Source organism: Epargyreus clarus, unplaced genomic scaffold (genome assembly GCF_041222505.1).
Source record: "Epargyreus clarus isolate Ecla_fem2 unplaced genomic scaffold, WU_Ecla_fem_2.2 ptg000013l, whole genome shotgun sequence".
NCBI lineage: Eukaryota > Metazoa > Arthropoda > Insecta > Lepidoptera > Hesperiidae > Epargyreus > Epargyreus clarus.
The window spans coordinates 1,536,605-1,550,231 of record NW_027332221.1 but is presented as its reverse complement, the minus strand read 5'-3'; the positions used below and the strand labels follow the sequence as shown (position 1 = coordinate 1,550,231).

Here is a 13,627-nt window from a genome sequence, read left to right as displayed (position 1 = left end):
AAAGCACGGACCGCTACTGATAAAATCGAGTAGGCGAGAACCGGCCGAAAGGCCAGACAAAAATCTGGGTTAGGAAACACTTAGAGCGCGAGCAGGCGGGGCTGCTCGGTCTGGCGTTCAAACGCAGAGTGACAATTACCGGTCGTGAGTTTTCATCTTCCAGGGGCCAGCTGGTGGCCCTGAAGGTGTCCTATAAGGCTACGCCTTCTTCAGGAGAATTGCTCCCGCTGCCCGTAAATGCAGGCAGGTCGTTGGGTTGGTAGCCAGAGGGGTTTTTTTTTTTTTTTTTATTAATAAATATGTAAATAAATCATTTTATATATATGTTGTAATTTTTCTCTTTTTTTTTTTTTTTTTTTTTTTCCCCTCTGGCATACCTGTGATTGTGGTTCTTTTTGTAGAGCCGTGGTTGTACAGGCCCGTAAGCCCGTTACTGGAGTCTGGTTCAGGTTTGTGGTCAAATCCGGTGAGGGGCGGCACTCTTGAGTGCCGCGGTCTTCATTAAAGCTTCTCATGAAGCCCCGACGTCCGCCGGCGGGTCCCGCGCGAGGAGATCGCGCGGGAACGCCCTGCGGTCCGGTGGACGAGCGTGGAGCGGCGCCAGATCCCGCAGGTGCGGGAATCGCGCCGCGTCGACACGCTCGAACATCTTCGTGGCGAGGCGGCCGATGAAGTCGTCCAGGCTCTCGACTCGTAAGTCCCTCTGGATGACTGCGTTCCTGACGTACCACGGCGCGCCGGCTACCTGGCGCAGCGCCCGCGATTGAATAACACGCAGGCGTTTGCGCTGCGGTTCGCTCACGAGCGCGTACCAGGCCGGCGCCGCGTACGTCAGGCGGGGTCTTATATATTGTTTGTAGATGGTGGTCTTCACACCCAGAGGGAGGCTCGAGGAGAGCACTGGACGGAGGAGGAAGCTGGCCGCCCTCGCACTGGCGATGACGGAGTCCACGTGGGGCTTCATGGATAGCTTCCAGTCCAGGGTCACGCCCAGGTACTTTGCCCGGGCGGACCACTGGACGTCCAGTCCGTTGAACTTCAGAGTGGGGTCGTTTGGCGAAAAGCCGCCAATCCTGACCGCTTGGGTCTTCCCCACATTCACCGACAGTCTCCACTTAGAGAGCCAATCAGGGAGGGCATCTAGGGCACGTTGCATCTTCGATGCGGCGTGTTTAGAGTTCAATGATGTCGTCACATACGCCGCGTCGTCCGCGTAGAGGGCGAGTAGAGCCCCCCCTTCCGCCGGAATGTCGTCGGTGTATGTGGAGTAGCAGGCAGGTGAGAGGCAGCTTCCCTGCGGGACTCCAGCTGCCACGGGGTGCTCGCTCGATGGCGTCCCGTTGACCACCACTCTGAAGCTTCTGTTCTTCAAGAAGTTGGAGATCACCTTGACGATACGCCTGGGCGCCGACGACTGCGAGATCTTGTAGAGCAAGCCGTCGTGCCAAACACGGTCGAACGCCATTTCCATGTCAAGGAATACTGCACACGCTCTCTCCTTCTTATTCAAGGCAGCGGTGATGTGGTGCAGTACCCTTGACAACTGAAGTGTCGTAGAGTGTTCCGGCCGAAATCCGAATTGCTCCGGTCGGGGTGTCAGGTAGGGTGTCATGTGTTGCAGCAGGAGCTTCTCGAACACCTTCGACACACATGAAAGCAGCGTTATTGGCCTATAGCTCTCAGGCTTCAGGGTGCTTTTCCCCTGCTTGGGCAACATGATGATGTGCCCAATTTTCCATGAGTGCGGGAATGTCCCCGTGCGCAGGATGCCGTTATACAGGCGTGTAACGGCCACCACCGTCTTCCTCGGAAGTTGGCGGAGCACCGTATTGGTGATGCCATCTGCGCCGGGAGCCTTTCTGGCTTGAGTCCTTTCGATCGCACGCTGGACCATGCTCGGGGAGAAGACAACGGGATCTTCATCTGGAGCTATAGGCTGTGCGAGGTAATCTTGGAGGTGTTGCTCGACTGCTGCAATATGCTCCGTCGCTTGTGACGGGTTCGGCCGGAACTGGCGTTCTAAGTGCTCGGCGAAGATCTCTGCACGATCTTCCGCCCGGTATCGGGGCGTACCGTCCGCATGCAACAAGGGACGGACCGGGGCCGGGGAGCGCGACAGCTGGCGGCAAAGTTTATGGAGAGAGGGCCAGTCATCATGGGCCTCCCCTAACCGGGTCTCCCATCTCTCGGTGGCATGCGCTTCCAACTCGACCTTGAGCTTTTCAGTAGCTCGGTTGAGGAGAGTCTTCTGCGTCGGGCATCTCGTCTTCTGCCAGCTCTTCTGAAGGCGCCTTTTGTGTGCTAAGAGTTGGCGGATGTGGGGCGGCAGTGGTGGTAATACCCCACGCGCTGGTAGCTCTGTTGTAGATGCTTCCAAGGCGCCCCGAATGCTGGCGGTGAGGTCGACCGCGAGTTGGTCGACATCTCCTCCCGTGCAGATGGGTCGAGTTGGTGTGGTGATCTCCAGTTGCTCCTTGAAGTGAGTCCAATCCGTTTTACGACGTGGCTTCGGTGGCGAGACTCTGAGTGGTGTCTTCGCCAGGACCAGCAGGACGGGAACATGGTCGGACCCCATGCCGTCTAGCAGCGACTCAGGTGCGAGCTGTACCCCTATTCCTCGGAGTACAGCTATGTCGATGACGTCCGGCGCGTGAGTCTGGTTGTCGGGGTAATGAGTGGGGCACTCAGGGCCCCTCACCTCATACCCGTGGCGCTCGGCGTCATCGAAGAGGCGTCGTCCGTTGGGACATGCTTTGCGGCTGTTCCACCCCGGATGTTTCGCGTTCCAATCGCCGGCGGCTATGGTCGAGTGCGGCGCGTCCAGCAGTGTGTGGACGTCGGCCAGCTCTAACCTGCCGCCTGGCGGCCGGTATACACTAAGGATCCGGAGCGGGGTGTCGCCAAAGCAGACCTCGATCCCGAGGGCCTGTATGCTGCTCAGCTGTTGTACAGGAAGGGGCTGGTGTATGACCCTCCTACGGACGAGCACCGTGAGCCCTCTGTAAGGGCTACCTGAGTCGTTAATCTCGTCCTGGCGGTATACGTTGTATCCTGGAATCTTGAAAAGGTCCGACGAGGACAGGAGAGTCTCGCAGACCAAAGCCACGTCGATGTCCTGTTCCCGCAGGAGGAGTCGGAAGAGCGCGGCCTTCTTCTTTAGGCCGCGGGCGTTCCAAAATAGGATACGCAGGGGCTTGCTATCCATAGTGAGCGGACATATTCGCTATTCCGCTACGGATAGCTGGCCCCGTATCGTGGCCCTCACCCATGGCTGTGATGACCTGCTGCAGCATCTTTGTGAGGTCCTGCAGTACCCTCAGTTGTTTGCTGCAGGCCTCTTCGCTTGCCCCCTGGCTCCGCTGCGATCTGTGAGCAGGAGCGGGGGTAGGAGCGGGTGTCTTCGATCTCGGCTGCCTCCTGGCAGCAGGTGCAGGTGCGGGTGGGGCGGCCGAGGGGGCGGCCTTTGCCTTCTTCCCCCTCTTCCTCCGACTCTTCAATTGAGCCCCGCGATTCGTTGGCCCGTTTGCGGCGGCCATGAGGGAGCCCTCGTGCTGCTCCTCCACGGTCCGCGGCTGTACGGGAGCCACCGAAGGTTGCGTCCGTCTCGTCTCCGCCGGTTTGGCAGAGAGGGCAACCGTGCCAGCGCGCTTGTTGCGCGCTTCCCGCCGAAACACCGGGCACGATGTGTGATTGGCGGGGTGCGGTCCACCACAGTTCGCGCAGGTCGCGGGCTCCTCCTGAGGCCTGGGGCACTCGTGGGCCGCGTGCTGCTCGCCGCAGCGCACGCATGCCAGATGTCGATGGCAGTTATGCGAACTGTGGCGGAACTGCTGGCACCGGTGTCACTGGGGCGGTCCCTTCTTCCCGCGCCAGGCCTCCACCTCGATGCCGGGCATGCACAGCAGCTCTCTGACTGCGTAGATGCCCGGCAGGAGGTCCTCTGTCCTCTTAAGTATGGCGAGGAAGATGCAACCGGGCCGTCCTCCACGGGCCCGGATGGCGCGCACGTATTCTGGGACGTACCCCAGTTCGCGGAGCTCGTCCTGGATCTCCTGCGGGTCTGTGTCGGCTGGCAGCCCCCTGATGGCTACCCTCACGCTCTGCTCCGCAGGCAGGGAGTAGGTGAACCAGCTGATTCTCTCCCTTGCTTCCAGGTCGGTGAGGTAGGACTGCAGGAGCCGGTACTCACCTATCTCCTTCGGGGAGAATCGTACTCCCTGCCCGAAGGGGCGCGCATTTGGTGCTCGACCCAACTTCTCCTTCAGCACCTTGAAATGATGGTGCCAGTTGGGGAGCTTCTCCACGATGAGCGGAGGGAAGCGTGTCTTAGACGGCGGCTCTTGCTGGCCGGCAGAGGGGGCTGCAGTAGACGGCGATCCTGCTGCTGCTCCCTGGGCTGCGCTGGTGCTTGGTCGCGGCGACGGGGCGCGCGGCTGCGGCGGCGCGGCTCGTAGCGCGCTTGTGGTCGCAGTCGCAGACGCGGTCGCAGCCGGCTGGGCGGCGGGCTGGGCGGCGGGTTGGGCGGTGGGCTGCGTAGCGCCCGACGCTCTCTGTGGGTCGGGGCGCTTTGCAGGGGCCGCGGGCCTTTGGGTGGCCTGCGGGATGTTCGAAGGGCGTCGGGCGTCAGGGGCGCGTGGCGCTGCTGGGGTCTCCCTGGCTACTGGTGGCGGGCGCAGAGCACCCGCGGTCACCGCAGCGAAGGAGCTGGGAAGCGGCTTCGGTGTGTCGCTAGGTGTGAGACTCGGTTCCGGGTCCGGGCGAGGGCCTGGGTCGGAGAAAATCCGAAGTACCCGGCCTCTCAGCCGCGGATCCCGGATAGTGGGGCGCTTGATGACCCTGGAGGCGGCTGTGGCGTCCTCTTCAGGGCTTCTCTGGCGCCGCTTCTGGGCCCGGTGGCGCGGTAGCTGTCCCAGAAATCCTGGACAGCAGCTACCTCCGGTCCGGGGGCCTTCTTCGCGCGGGAGGCTTCTATTATGAAGTCAAGGAGGGTATCCTTGACTTCATCTGGGGTGATGTCCTCCCGGAGGAGCTGCGACCTAACCAGCTCGTCATACTTCTGCCTGGTGCCGGGAGAAAACTCCGACAGCCAGGCCGGGGTATGTGGCGGTGGGCGCTCAACTCCGGGAGACGGTGTTGTCACGGCCGCTTGCGCCGGTCTTACCGGCGTGATGCGGGGCGGCGGGAACGCCGGGCGCGACGGGCGCGCGACGGCTGCCCGGACAGGTGAGGGCGTCGGCGCCGGCGTCGTCGTCCCTTGGCGACTAGTTTCAGGCCCGCGGGGCCCGACTGGGCGCGGCGGGGCGGGAGTCACGGGGCGCGAGGGTCCCGGCAGCCGCGACGCGGATGGGGGAGTACGCTGCACACCAGTGAGCGACTCCGCCGATCCGTGCGTGGGCGGCGCAGGGACCCCCGACGTCGGGGTGGTGTCTCCACTGCTACGAGCGCGGCTGGCGGCGCGCGCGGTCTCGCTCCTGCGCATGCCGGAGCGACCGCGGGCGCGCGATGAGTCGCGCTGCGGCAGGGGTGGCGCGGCTGAGCCGCGGGCTTCTTCTTCTTGGGGCATCTCCCCTCGCTGTGCAGGCGCCGCCCCCCCTAAGGGTTGCGGCGCGGGTGCGGTTGCGGCAGATGCTCCCCTCAGGCGATGGTGTTGCCGGCTCTTTCTCTCCCAGATATCACAAAATATGTGGGTAGAGGAAGATATCGTTTCGGTGCACACGGACGAGAATTGCTTGGGCGCGAGATGCAGCGATCCAGTGACAATTACATACAAAAAAGGCGAGCTTAAGTACTTATTTTGGGTACCGCAACAGGCGCAGGCTCAGTTAGCAACCGCGTCCTATTGCCGTTCCTCTCTAACATCGCCTGTCTTACTCTTACAATTCTATGCTTACACTCTATTGCTATCCTACTCTTACATCTATTCTTATCATTTAAGTAGGACGTATCTATTACAATAAAATGTCTTATTTACATACGAGTTACATTAATCAATATTCTTTCTATTATCATTATACATTAAAAACTATGCTTATGGGCCGCTGTCGTCCGTAATAAATATAGCTTATGTTACTCGTGGATAATGTAGCTTTCGAGTGGTGAAAGAATTTTTAAAATCGGTCCAGTAGTTTTTGAGCCTATTCATTACAACCAAACAAAGTTTTCCTCTTTATAGTGTAGATTACATAACCCATGCATTGAAGTTACAAAATTAATTTAAATTTTTTGTTACAACAAATAAAAAAATCGAACTTCTTTGAAACGCAAGTAAATAATATTAATGATATACTGACAGGAATATTTCATAATAAGCAATTCTTTTATTTTTTGATTTAATTAATCGTATTAACTGCACCGAGGCAGTTAATTAATACGATGTAACATTACTCATTTACCGTTACTAAGATCAATACAATGATGGCCGATTCTTTTATTTTAAAATTTAATTAACATTATTAATGTTCACGGAGGCAGGTAATTAATACGATGTAACATTACTCACTCACTACGCTTACTAAAATCAATACAATAATAAAGTGTAGCATCTGCAAACGCGTCACTTACGCATCCCTACTAGCACACGTGCGTGTCTCAACGCACACATGCACACCTCGCGCCTATAAATAAACGCGCCGGCGCAGGTCCCGGCAGTCTGCTTTGCGCTTCCATCGCATCCGCAACGGAACGGTGGTTGAACAAACAGACTACTCGGCTTGTACTGCGTCGGTTGTGTCCGTACGGTGCATCGCTACCGCGAACGCCTATTCTGACTCACCGGTCGTAGAACTCGCGTCTTTCTATTATATTATTGTTTATTGTTATTAATATTTCATCTTTGAATAAACATCAACTTTATATTTTGGCCATTTGTTTCCATTTACTAGCCCATAGAAAACATTGGTTACAAAACTGGCGCCCAACGTGGGGCCCGGAAGAGAGCAAGCCCGAAGCAAAACATACATAAGAAAATTAAAGAAGAAAAGAATAAAGACACCATGAACTTATCAAATGACCAATTTGAAAAACTGTTATCAGTTATTGGCGGGCAACGACGTGGGTCATTCGCTTCGTGCACAGCGTATTTTAATGGTACTCGGAATTCTGACGTCGTCGAGACTTTCCTCGCTGCAGCAACGACGTTTAAATTAGTGGAACACATAGACGATGAAGATGCTCTCAGAAGTATTCCTCTAATTTTGAAGGAAGAAGCAGCTGTTTGGTGGAATGGTATTAAGGAACAAGTGACAAACTGGACTGATTTCCAAGCACGGATACGCCATGCATTTGCACCAAGAAGACCAGCTTACCAAATTTATCAAGACATTGTCGGCGTTAACCAGAAGGAAGAGGAGTTAACAGAGGTATTCATCGCAAAAAAACGAGCCCTCTTTGCACAGTTACCGGAACCAAGTCACTCGGAATCCCAGCAGATTGACATGATTTACGGTCAAATAAATCTGAATATCCGAGAAAGGATTTCCAGGGATTCAGTGCAGAATTTCGATGCATTACTCAACACTGCTCGTAGCATTGAGCAGTTATTAGAAGAGAAACAACCCCAAATGACGCAATCCGAGACTCAAGGAAGGACTAAGACTGTGGGAAAGAAGCAAAGGTGTGCCTATTGTAGGTTCCCGGGACACTCTATAGAGTCATGCCGAAAGAAGCAGAAGGCAGAAGAAAATTCTGTACCCGGACCTTCGGTTAGTACTAGGTACACTGCAAGTGGCACTCAGGCCCCTTCACCATCCCAACCTAAGTTCTCTTGCTACGGATGCGGCACGTTGGGCGTTGTAAGATCGAAATGTCCAACGTGCTCCAAGACTAAGAGCCTCCCCACTGCTACACAAGGAAAGCAAGATATTAGTTTTTGCGCGGTCAATACAAAGACCGATGCTAGGCCTAGACCCGTAATCGGTATCGGCGTGGGTAAGATTGTTGGAACGGCCTACATTGACTCGTGTGCAAAGACAAGTGTCGCTTCATACGAGTTATTCCAATGTTTGAAGAAGCTTGGTTTTTCTTTTACCCAACAGGAGGTAGGTGTTACATTGGCGGATGGTGCCAGTACGCGCCGTACAGTGCTGAGTGTGCAAGTACCGGTCAGCCTCTGTTCCCGCGTGATACCTACCACTTTCATCATATTCCCTGAATCGCGAGAGTCACGCACACTTCTCGGAGTAGGATTTATCCAAGACGCAGGAATGGTACTGAACATCCCGCAAATGAATTGGTACTTCGTTGACGAGCCTGAAGTGTTGTACGACTTGCTTGAAGAAGATGCAAATGAAATTTCTAGTGCACATGTAGAAACGACGCCCTTTTCGAGCCCCACACGTCGAAGAGTGTTAGAAGAAATTCAGCCATTTGAATTTATCTCTCCGCTCCCTGCTTCTTCTCCGGATCAGGTGATAATACATGGAGACAATACGAGGGAAGCCGCTTTACCACAGCCCAGTGCATGTGCAGCAATGGATCTAAGAATGCCAGGCTGTTCGCGAGAGGACCTAGAGCCAGCACTACCGGAGAGGGGAGCCAGCGATACTGTTCCCTATCGTCTTATACCGCTCGAGCCTTCACCGAAACGACCTAAAACCTTATTTGATGGATATTCACCCAGTTTCATGGACTATATGTACCAAGATGCCCAGATAATCTTCCAGGAATCAGAAGTGACTTTATCTCCGCACTCAAAGAAGCTCTTTCCAAGTGAGGGCAGTGATGACGTTGACATATGTTCTATATCCGTAAGTGACATTATATCTGAAACGTTAAATGAATCGCAGAGAGACCAATTAATTAAAATTTTATGGGACAACCAGGAAGCTTTTGGAGAAAGTCAAGAGCCGACAGATTTGGCGGAACATTGTATTGACACCGGCGACCATAATCCTATTTCAGTGCCACCATACCGTCTCTCGCCACCTCGGTTAAAGTTACTGAAAGAGGAAATAATGAAGATGTTAAAAGAAAACGTCATAGAACCATGCAACTCACCTTGGTCTGCCCCTGTCGTCATGGTACCAAAGAAGGACGGATCAGTACGTGTCTGCGTCGATTACCGCAGACTTAACGCAATAACTGTTCCAGATATATATCCTATTCCCCGAATAGATGATTTATTGCATGCAGCTAAACCAACTCCGTTTATGTCTACACTAGATTTGCGAGCTGGTTACTGGCAAGTTAAAATAAAAAAACGAAGATCAGAACAAGACGGCGTTTATAACACCATTTGGAGTTTATCGATTTAAACGCATGCCATTTGGTCTCCGTAATGCGCCCTCGACCTTCCAGCGACTGATTGACAGAGTGAAAGTTAGCCTGGAAGACATAAAAATGCTAGCTTACTTGGATGATATATTAATATTCTCCACTTCCTTTGAAGAACATTTGAAAGATCTCGCGAGGGTCTTAACTAAATTGAAAGAGTGCAATCTACACGTTAATTACAGTAAGTGCAGATTCTGCTGTCCAACGATTAAGTATTTGGGTCACCTAATTACCCCTGATGGTTTGAAGCTTGACCCTGAAAAGATAACAGCCATACTTGATTATCCAGCCCCGACTAATCTCAAGCACCTGATGAAATTCTTGCAAACGTGTTCTTGGTATAGGCGTTTCATACCCAACTTTGCAAGACTCAGCGAGCCACTCAGCCGACTTACAAAGAAGAAAGCAACCTGGAACTGGACCACAGAACAAGAAGAATCCTTCAAGGAGTTGAAAACGCGTCTCACTACCGCTCCAGTACTTCGGCAGGCCGACGAGACTAAGCCGTATATTATTAAAACGGACGCTAGCAACTATGCACTTGGAGCTGTTTTAGTCCAGGGGGAGCGTGAAGACGAGCATCCTGTGGAATATGCCAGCAGATTATTGAACCCGGCTGAAAGGTAAGGTAAGGTAAGGTTTGTGTGGTAAGGGAGACAGACTTTTCCGAGGCGTTCCAGCTTAGTCCTCAGGGGTAGCGGCGCATCTGTGGCCGACCTCAGGTAGGAATATCTAATCCTATCTGGGGTTGATTACCGATGTCCATGGGCGGCAGTAGCCACTTACCATCAGGTGGACTGCATGCTCTTCTGCTACTCTTATATTATAAAAAAAAAAAAAAAAAAAAAAAAAAAAAAAAAAAAAAAAAAAAAAAAAAAAAAAGGAATTACTCCACCACCGAGAGAGAAGCTCTTGCTGTGGTTTGGGCCATCTCGAAGTTCCGCGGATACATAGAGGGTCTACCAGTCATAGTGGTGACAGATCATCAGGCTTTGAAGTGGTTAATGGCCTTACGGTCCCCAACTGGCCGATTAGCGAGATGGGCTCTACAGATACAGGCTTACGACATTACTATTAAGTATTCTCCGGGTAGAACGAACGTGGTTGCCGATACTCTTTCTAGACCCATATGTGATGAGAAAACTGTCAATAATTGTGGAATTTGCAGTGTCGTTATAGATATGCCGAAGCGTCCCTCTTCTGAGATAAGAGCAGAGCAGCTAAAAGATCAGCAAATACTCAGCATCGTAACGGCGTTAGAGAACGTAGAAAAAACTGAAAATGCTGTTTATTGGAGTGGTAAAGGTTATATCATGAGTAACGGGCTGCTCTACCGATACAATCCCACTGGAGACGCTGAAGAAGCTCAACTTGTAGTTCCACAACATGAATGGGCCAATGTACTGCACGTGTACCATGATGACCCATTAGCTGGACATTACGGTGCTGACAAAACTTACCAGCGGATCTCTAAGCGATATTATTGGAAGGGAATGAGGAAATATATCGATGCCTACGTTAAAAGGTGCATACCCTGTCAACGTTACAAGCCCTCGAACCTGAAACCAGCTGGATTACTGCAAACAACTCCGGTTAACCAGCGATTTGAAACGCTTGCCTTCGATTTGTTTGGACCATTACCAAGTACATCCAGTGGTAGAACTTGGATCTTTATAATTGAAGATATTGCTACTAGTTGGATTGAACTGTTTGCTATGGAAACGGCTACCGCTGAGAACTGTGCTAAAATTTTAATAAATGAAGTCTTCCTGCGCTATGGTATTCCTCGAAGACTCATTAGTGACAATGGACCACAATTCGTGAGTGCTGTGATGCAGCAGCTTACCTATTGTCTCAATATTAAGCACATGTTTACGCCAGTGCAGGGTGGTCCCTGCAGCAAACCCAGTAGAAAGGAAAAATAGGGATATGAAAACTCAACTCGCCATTCTAGTAGAAGATGACCATGCCAGTTGGGATGAAAAATTGCCTAGTATACGATTCGCGATGAATACCGTGAACAGCATTACTACAGGCTACACTCCAGCATATTTGACGTTCGGACGAGAACTTCGGACACCGGATGATAATGCTCATGATTTACGACAAATCGCATTGTCCGAGAACTTTGTATCAGAAATAACGCCTAAAATCCTGTTGCTTGCGAATACCATTAAAAGAGCACGTGAAATCAGAGAGGATAAGGAAGAACGCAGAAAGGAAATAGGAGACAAGTCTAGACGAAGGGACCCTGGCTACAAACCTGGAGACCTTGTCTTGACGAACACCCATGCAGTAAGCAAGTCTGCTCAAGGATTAAGCGCCAAATTATGTCCTCGACGCGATGGACCTTACTCCATCCTTAAACAACATGGTGCCTCTTCTTATGTCCTTACAGATCCTGCCAACCCCGGTGAAGCGATTGGTGTATATCACACATCTGCCTTGACCCCATATCAAGGACGCGCACACCCGCTGCCTTTACCAGTACGCCCTTTGAAGAAGAGAGGACGACCAGCCAAGCCAAAACTTGCCCACGCTGTCATGCAACCAAAACGAGGACGGGGACGACCCAGGAAAACTGCAACCTAGATGACTTCTCTGACTGTCTACTCGTCGGGACGCCTTCGTATCCAGAGGGGGAGGATGTAGCATCTGCAAACGCGTCACTTACGCATCCCTACTAGCACACGCCGTGTCTCAACGCACACATGCACACCTCGCGCCTATAAATAAACGCGCCGGCGCAGGTCCCGGCAGTCTGCTTTGCGCTTCCATCGCATCCGCAACGGAACGGTGGTTGAACAAACAGACTACTCGGCTTGTACTGCGTCGGTTGTGTCCGTACGGTGCATCGCTACCGCGAACGCCTATTCTGACTCACCGGTCGTAGAACTCGCGTCTTTCTATTATATTATTGTTTATTGTTATTAATATTTCATCTTTGAATAAACATCAACTTTATATTTTGGCCATTTGTTTCCATTTACTAGCCCATAGAAAACATTGGTTACAAAAGGATTATTTTATTTTAAAATTTAATTAACCGTATTAATGTTCACGGAGGCAGGTAATTAATACGATGTAACATTACTCATTCACTACCGTTACTGAATCAATACAATCATGATCCGTTATGCAAAATAATTGTTCCGTAAACTTGTATCACGTAAGTGTAAAATGACCCAGTTGTGTGGGATCATGTTAATTCGACACACACGGTGGTAAGCCCATCGGTGGGCACGTGGTACATTATAGGTTAACTGACTTTTAAGAACGGTTTTAAATCGCGTCGGGTGGGTTTGTTTGGGTGGAATTTTGTTTGCACTATATTCCAGACTATCTACCGCGACTACCCGGCAATCTTTTTACCGCCTCAAAATCTATTTATCAAATATATTTCATGTAAAATATAGCCTATGTTACTCGTGGATAATGTAGCTTTCGAATGGTGAAAGAATTTTTAAAATCGGTCTATTAGTTTTTGAGCCTTCAAAACATACATATTTATTACCCTCCGCAGCTGTGTAAAAAAGAATTGTATCGAAAATACGCAAAAGTAATCATGACATTGCATTTCACACATAAATTTCAAAAGAAATTACAAATATTACACATTTATCTTTATCTTAATCTTTATGTATCTTTCTCATCATTACGCTTACAAGGTAACAGATTGTTCAGAAAAAAATACATCTATTCGCCAAATTTCTATTGACACACGGTTTTTATATTTGCGGGAATGTTTCTTTTATGTACAATGAGCATGATGAAAGTATTAAAAAATCGAAGAATAAATGATTTATTTAAAAACAATATGTTGAAAGCATTCTCAAAAATAGCCCAGTTTTAATAAAAACTTTAGGATTCATTATATTTTCAATAAAATAAAAGTATAAAATACTGCAGTCGGCCATCTTGTCTAAAACGCTAATCGGGGCAAAATGACGTCATTTTTTTGGCGTGTCACCGTATTGCTTGAACTTTTCTATGGGATATCCAAGCGTGACGTCACTTGCAAACGCCATGACACCCTTGAGCGTTTTCGCGCTTAATTCAAAATTTGTTTTATATATACTAATAAATCCGTTAATACTGAATTTATTGCCGAAATAATACGATTTTTAGAATCAGTAGACATGTATCTACATTATAGAAGGGCAGTTCAAAATTTGTCATCATGCCCATTGAAGTATGAATGAAATGGTGGTTGAACTATTTGTGGTTTAACTCCAGCAGCACCATCGCCACACTTATTCTGCATAATAACAGCGGTGTTAAGCGCTGCTGTTCTCTGGTTTGATGGATGGGGTGACGGAGACATTATTCGAGGCATTTCAACTTAGTCCTAGCTAGC

General features: G+C 50.6%; 1 protein-coding gene across 1 annotated transcript; it reads left to right on the top strand.

Moving 5' to 3' along the window:
- Positions 1-6,639: 6,639 nt before the first annotated feature.
- Positions 6,640-10,279, top strand: LOC140746649 (uncharacterized). The gene is made up of 2 exons (XM_073078766.1): positions 6,640-9,893; positions 10,154-10,279. The coding sequence occupies exon 1, from the start codon at positions 6,993-6,995 to the stop codon at positions 9,249-9,251; it is 2,259 nt and encodes a 752-aa protein (XP_072934867.1). The 5' UTR covers positions 6,640-6,992; the 3' UTR covers positions 9,252-9,893; positions 10,154-10,279.
- Positions 10,280-13,627: the final 3,348 nt, after the last annotated feature.